Below are 7113 nucleotides of genomic sequence, written 5' to 3'. Positions count from 1 at the left end.
TAAATCTAAATATTAAATCTCATCTTAAAGTTAGATTGGAGATAAAGACAAATGTTTATAACTGAAAAACATCAGACATGAAATTGTGGACAGTTAACCAGTTTCCCAAGATCTCTTTATTTCATTTATATTTACAAATGTTTGCCCAACTTTTAAATAGAGAAACTTATTGTTTTTCTAATTTGCAAAAAAGCCCAAATAATATTCTTTTTAGCTTAAGGTCCAAAGTTAGCATACATTTTTTTGTTTGCTTGTGTGTGATGTCTGATTTTCTATCAGCAAACCAAACCCAAATCATTATCCCTCCTCCTCCATGCATTCTATACACCCAATTGGAGCTATTGTCCTGCATGTTTTTGGCACAGCATGCCTATATCAAATTAATTATCCTAAAACAAATGTAGAGTGTAATTGAGTGATTTTAAACAGCTTTTTTCAAAGCAATGACACATTTAACCTACAGGACATTAGCCCTTCAGGATTGGAGCTAACCAGCTCTGCATGACCTCAGAACAAATTATAGACCCCGATTTAGAAAACAGATCAAATACTGCATAGACAAACAAGCAGTAAGTTCATGCTTACCTTGGCACTTCATGTGATATACCAACTAAAAATAGGTCTATATTTTACCAATCGTTAGAATTTAGAAAGAACATTGTTTATTATTTTAACACCACCTTTCCATGGAATGACCATTATGCAGTGTACCTTTTGTACCCTCAGGTGATTGATTCAGCAGTGCACCATGAGAGGTCCAAAGGGTGGTATATTGTTATACAGCTTAACCCTGCTGTAAACCTCTCCAGAATCTTATCCCTAATATAAACCTTGAAAGATAATCTGTTTCGCTTTGTCTGTGGTAGCATTCATTTGTCCTACTGCTGCCATCTTTAGTCTAGATTGGCTGTTATTGTCCCTTACTGTCCCTGACTTTGTACTCTCACCCAGGCCCTGCTATAGCAACTTGGTATATACCTCATTTACGCTACCCTTGATAAACCGTGCCGAGACCGGTCCGAGCTCAGTAACTGAGATAACTTATTGTGTTTAAATGGAAAGCAAACTGAACTGACGAGAGATAGACACAACCGAACTGCGCTAACTGCAGACCAGTTCCAGAGGTGGGCTCGGGTCGGGTTTTCCCTGGCTCGGTTCTCTGATAACAAGAGTGCATGAGCAGAACGGGTCGTCTCCGTCTGGCTGCATATCGCGATTCACACTCCATTCCAGTAGTTGGCGGTAATGCTCCTCCGGAATTTGCTTGCCGACCAACACAAAACAGAAGAAGAAGAACAACTATAAACAACAATCGAAATCTTCTCCACGCAACATTTTGATTTGCTTGATTCCCTACTTCTTCTTCTTCTTCTTCTTGTGTTTTATGGCAGTTGGCAAACAACTTTTGATGCATTACCGCCACCAACTGCTTGATTTCCTCCTTCAATACTAGCAGTAATACCGCAGATCGTCACTAGGAGGCGAGGAGGCGAGATAGCCTGATGTGTAAACGGTCATCAGAACGGAGCTCGGCCTGGTTAACTGATCCGAGCTCGGACCGGTCTCGGCATGGATCGGTTTTTCAAGGGTAGTGTAAATGGGGTATTAGTCTCCCTGGGAAGTCTGAGAAGTGAAAACTTCCTATAGTTGGACTGAAGTCTCCCTTCTTATGAAGAGGGACCGCCACTCAAGTCTGCCTCTCCATGGGTACTCTACCCAGACACATTGCAATTTTGAAGAGCTGTGGCAACCACAACCGTGGCACAATAGCTCAGATATACCTCCATCCTAGGGCCTTACTACCATTACAACACCTTGTTGTCTTCAACTTGTGTGCTGAATGAGTCTTCTTAGTCCTCAGTCTCAGCTTGCAGTAAGAAAGGAAGGTAAGCAGGGTTGAGGAGATCATACAAGTATTCCTTCCACTTTCCAACAGTTTTGAGGTTAGCACTTCCCAACTCCCACTGTAAACAGTTCTAGGGAAGCACTCCTTCCCCCTACAGAGGCACTGGATGGTTTATCAGGCTGTATACTATTGCAAAAGCTTCAGATATTTGAGCCTTGAATAGCGTGCATTATTGACATACTGTGTAGAAGTCATTGCTGTGCCAATGCGTATGATCCAATCATTCTCGTCTCTTACCTATAATCTTTTTGGGTTGCCTCAAACATGGAGATGAAAGCTATAACCAAACATCTCATATATTGTAATTTCTCCAAAAATTAAATGCAATTCATTATATGTTAATTTTGTTCTTCCAACAGATGAGCCACAGCGTCCAAAGACTCACTGTGAGCATTACAGAGACAGTGTTCAGACCTCCGGTCCAGATGGACTTCCTCCACTTGGAGCCTACGTACCTCAGTGTGATGAAAGCGGACAGTATCTACCACAACAGGTTAGACTATCATCAGTTTAGTTACTTTAAACTGTTAGCCCTTGAAATTAGACACATCATCAAGTCTTCACTGTCTCTGGTTCTGCTGCAGTGCCATGGTTCTACTGGGCATTGCTGGTGTGTGGACAGCGAGGGACAAGAGAGGGCAGGAACCAGGACTCCACCTGGTACACCTCGTGTAGACTGTAGCAAAGCAGGTGAGGCTCCAAATCAAACTTTAATCGTGCTAATATAGCAGTAGTTGTATCTGCTTAGAGGATCCATGTCTGATTATGTAGCATTCTAGATGATTGCAGTTGTAATTACATCTAGTCACAATATTTTCTTTATATAAGTGTTAGCCCGGGAGGAATCTCAGGGAGCCATTTCAGCATTTGTTTCTTGCTGAAATTGAGTGTCATCAGCATATTAAATGATATAGACAATAGACTGCACTGATGCATGTTGTGTCACAGTTATTCCCGCCATGGTAGGCCAAAAAAAAAAGTATAAAAGATTAAATGTTTTCCAGATGAATCAGAGCCTCCTAAAACTCGGTGTCAGAATCATAAGGAAAGGGGATATGTACCTCAGTGTGACGATGATGGACAGTACATACCACTGCAGGTTTGTATACATGAAATTCCCTCTTTGAACAGACACCTTTGATACCTTTTTAAGATAAAGGCGTATGCTACTCAATCTTTATGGGTGTTTTAGTGCCAGCCCTCCACCGGTTATTGTTGGTGTGTCAACAAAGATGGAGAGGAGAGAGAGGGAACCAGGACACCGCCTGGGACTCAACCAAAGGACTGTACGAAACCAGGTGAGACACTTGGGTTTAGATCAATTAACTATTAGAAGGAATATAAGAGTATTAAGTTAATTTCACTTTGTTGAATGGAATCCATTGGATTAATCAGAGTTAAATTTATTGCTATTAGAAAAGCACAAGAAACCCTTTTAAAATACCTTAATTTCTGGAACTCGATGCTCTTAAAACTCACAGTCAGAGAACTGGGCAGCATTCAGGACCAGTATCTCTTGTTAAAGTGTTTGTTCCTCGCTATGATGTACCTAATGCACAGGTGACTCTAGAGTTTTTATTTTTGCATTCCTTTGGTCTTTAATTAAATCCTAGTATGTGCTCATTGATCCTGTCCCACTGAAATCTTATATTGCTGTATAGGTAAGAGCTATTTAAGCAGGGATTGGATTACAGCAGTGTGTTGGTGTGTTAAGACAGTCAAATACATATTAAAATGGCAAAAAAAAGTGGTGAAAACATTTATTTTCTCAGTTTGATTTATTTCATTCATGTTCGCAGACTTCTATTTTTTCTCTTATGAACCAAGTCGGCATCACAATTAGGCAACTGTCTAAATGGAAGATTGATTCTAAAACCGAAATTTATATTTCCTGATAAAAGTCTTGAATTTAAAGCGAGTACACTTCCTTTTTAACATAAATGAGTGGGATACAACATAAAAAAAACCTTTACTTGTTCTATGGCATTAAATAATTGGCTGTTCTTCATGCAAGATTCATTGAAAATTCAACACACAAGGATGCTTTTGAACATGTGCAGAAGTTGCTCTCCAGGTTTCTGGTCAAAATAATTGATGTTCAGGATGACTGTAGCACCTATTATTAGCTTATAGCTGTATTGAAGTTCCTTAGGTTATCTAAAGATTACCGATATTTGCAAATCAAGCATAGTCCATTACAAAAGGAGTTTAACTGTTTCGCCTTCTTGTTACTAGCTACAAGTCCTGCTCTCTCTCGCTCTACTGCAGCCGATGAAAATAAAAGCTGACGATGTTTGTTTAGTCGGTAACAGCATCCACACATCTCTGTTAGAGGTAGCATGGTGCACTTACTAAGCAATAAAAATACACATTTTTTAATTTTCTTTATTAGGTTGTCTTATACCTAGCTTTCTTTAAGGGTTTCAGGAATTCGTTTTTCTACTTTGTCTTCTACAATAATTAAGTACATTTTAGCTAGGGCTGCAACTAGTAATTATTTTGCAACTTGATAAATCTGTTGAATAATAATTTCATAGTTAATATGAAACTAAAACCCTAAGACTTGAAAGGTTCTTGATAGAACATGTTTATGGACAAAAAAGGTTTTTCATTTTAAAGGCAGAATGTGCAAATATGTTGTACAGTTTTGCTTAATTTCTGCTTTGAGTCGATGCTTTAAAAAAATATGGCATGTCTCAGAGTTTGCTTGTCTGCTTACAAATGAATCGATTACTGCATTATTTGATAATTGTATTCATAACAATCTGATCCAGCCCTGATTAGAGAAGCTTTATCTCTGTAAAGTGCCTTGAGATGACATGTGTAGTGAAATGGAGATATTATATAAACAAATTAAACTGAATGTAAGCCTCAGAGACCATTAACTGGATTCATCTTGTAACTTATTAGTTCACTTGAGGCCCACAATAAACTCTCCTCTAAAGATATTCTGTATTTGAGTTAAACAGCTCAGGAACTACTAAGTGACTAATCAATATGCTATCTAAACTACTAAATTTATTGGATTATGGGGTTAAATACCATATAATATTCCAACCACTTTAAGAACATCACTATTAATAGGTTAGAAACCAAAAGATCAGTTAAGTTTTAATCCGTTTTTATAAGAACTGAGCAGACAGAAGCAGGAAACCCTGAATAAACATTTGCAGAAACCTAAAGTGGTTTCAGGTTCAGTTATAAAGATCCTCTTTGCTGTGAGTTATTAAAAGGCCTCTAGGCTGGTAAACAGTTTGGTCTGAGGGAAGACGTGTGTGTCTGTGCTCCTCTTTAAACACAGGTTATTCACACACCATTTAATAAAGCACTTCACCTCACATTGCAACATATCCTGCAGAGCTGGGAAACAGATGCTGTGATTAGCTGAATAAATACCTGAAATGTCAACAGAACAGGATCAAAGTTAGCGTCTCACCAGTCTGTTTAGCCAGGTTTCAAAACAGATTTTTTATTTTTCTTCTACAGCATCTAACAGTCGAGTGGAGAGCGTGTGTGAACGCTGGAGAGCCAGTTTGATCGAGCAATATGGTGGAAAACCAGACCCACAACAGTATTTGCCTCAGTGTGAACCAGATGGAGAATTCAGGTACTTCAATATACATTTTTATGAGCAGCTAACGTCGTTTCCATGCAGCAACATTCTGATCCTGATCTCTGTGCGCCTCCAGTCCCGTCCAGTGTTACGGGGAGTCCACTTACTGTTGGTGTGTGAACAAGGAGGGACAGGAAATCACTGGTACTCGTTCACACGATGCTGTCAAACCAGCGTGTAAGTTAGATTATTTTTCTTCCTTAGCATTAAAGGGTTGAGGGGGGCAATTACAAACACATGCCACACTTATCAGATTAGCATATGTTAAATATTTGTAAGCCATGTTGTTAGCAAGTAAATAGTATATAATCCAATCTTTTACCAGGCCTCCCAACAGTGGCACCCCCCGTCGTACGTCCCGTGACCCGTCCAGACGTGACTCCTCCGGCAAACACCGACGTCACTCTCCTCTACGCTCAGGGGCAGAAAATAGGAGCTCTGCCTCTGAACGGGACCAGACTGGATGCAGCGCGCTCCAGTACTCTGCTGACGTTACATGTAAGAAATGCTGCGACTTTCCATTCCTCTTTTTTAGAAAAATAAAAACAAAGCTGGTCTAAAAAGAAAAAAAAATAAAGAAGTCTCTAATTTTGCCTTCATATATCATTTTTACTGGCTGTTGACACCCAATGTGTCAAGTGATGCAATGTGTGAGAGACATCTGTGTAACATCTGCTGCGGATGAGTTTCCTACGCCTACTCTAGCAGAAACACAGAAGAAAGGTTTGAATCTGAGATGATAAATCACACTTTGTCAGGATAACAAAGATGTCTGCCATCTTTTCCTTCTTAAGTGAAGTTTAATCTATTTAAAAAGAAAACAAATCATATAAGAACAATCATAGTTAATAAAAAAATCCCCTAAATTGAAAAAAAAACATATGTTTTTTAATTGTGCCCTGCAAAAACGATCCTAAAATTAGTAATAAAAGTCTTAAAATGTGTGTATTTACCCTGGATTTGCCAATATATTGAGTATGTTTTACCTTAAAATAAGATAATTAGATATTATGCACTTGAAAGCATTTGAGAATGCAGATGTTTTTTTCTTATTTTAAATGTAAATCGTGTTATTCAATTGGCAAAGTGTCTCATTTACCTGCTCAATTCAAGAAAAAAATGCACTTAATTTAAGAAAAATCCTCTTACTTATTTTATTTGAAATGGGAAATCTATGGATTTGATTCCAGCTTCCTCATGTTACATGTTGATCTGTGTAAGACTCTCCAGGTCTGACTGTCAAGCTTTAAAATAAGCAAATGTCCAGCTGCAAGAAAACCTTAACAATTTCAATTCAATTTAGTTTATTTATATAATGACAATTTAAAAGCATGTCTTCTTAAGGAACTTTAGAGACAATTCAATCAAATCATACAGACAGATTGGTACAAAGTTTTCTATCAAAGGGAAAGCAGGATTTGTTCTTCCTGGATGAGTTTGCAGTGACTAAACAAATATGACTAATTCTGAAAGAGGCCAGGAGGAAGCATTCTTTCTCTAAAAGCAATATGGCAGCATGGTTTTGGTTTGCAAATATATATTTGAATATGTTTCATTACACTTGCCGGCAGGGAGGGCAACTGAGCCGGTTGTC

General features: G+C 38.5%; 1 protein-coding gene across 1 annotated transcript in view; it reads left to right on the top strand.

Annotated features, from left to right (window-relative positions):
• The window catches only part of nid2 (nidogen 2), a 63420-nt gene that overhangs the window by 48701 nt on the left and 7606 nt on the right, over window positions 1–7113 (top strand). Inside the window, exons 31-37 of the mRNA XM_015377804.1 lie at window positions 2266–2399; window positions 2491–2596; window positions 2911–3005; window positions 3099–3204; window positions 5393–5513; window positions 5596–5696; window positions 5845–6017. Coding sequence (XP_015233290.1) covers window positions 2266–2399; window positions 2491–2596; window positions 2911–3005; window positions 3099–3204; window positions 5393–5513; window positions 5596–5696; window positions 5845–6017 — 836 coding nt within the window. The remainder of the gene's footprint in view (window positions 1–2265; window positions 2400–2490; window positions 2597–2910; window positions 3006–3098; window positions 3205–5392; window positions 5514–5595; window positions 5697–5844; window positions 6018–7113) is intronic.

The sequence above is a fragment of the Cyprinodon variegatus genome, unplaced genomic scaffold (genome assembly GCF_000732505.1).
Source record: "Cyprinodon variegatus isolate N-32 unplaced genomic scaffold, C_variegatus-1.0 Scaffold9, whole genome shotgun sequence".
Classification (NCBI taxonomy): domain Eukaryota; kingdom Metazoa; phylum Chordata; class Actinopteri; order Cyprinodontiformes; family Cyprinodontidae; genus Cyprinodon; species Cyprinodon variegatus.
Note: the sequence above shows the minus strand (reverse complement) of the source record. Positions and strands in the feature narration are given on the sequence as shown.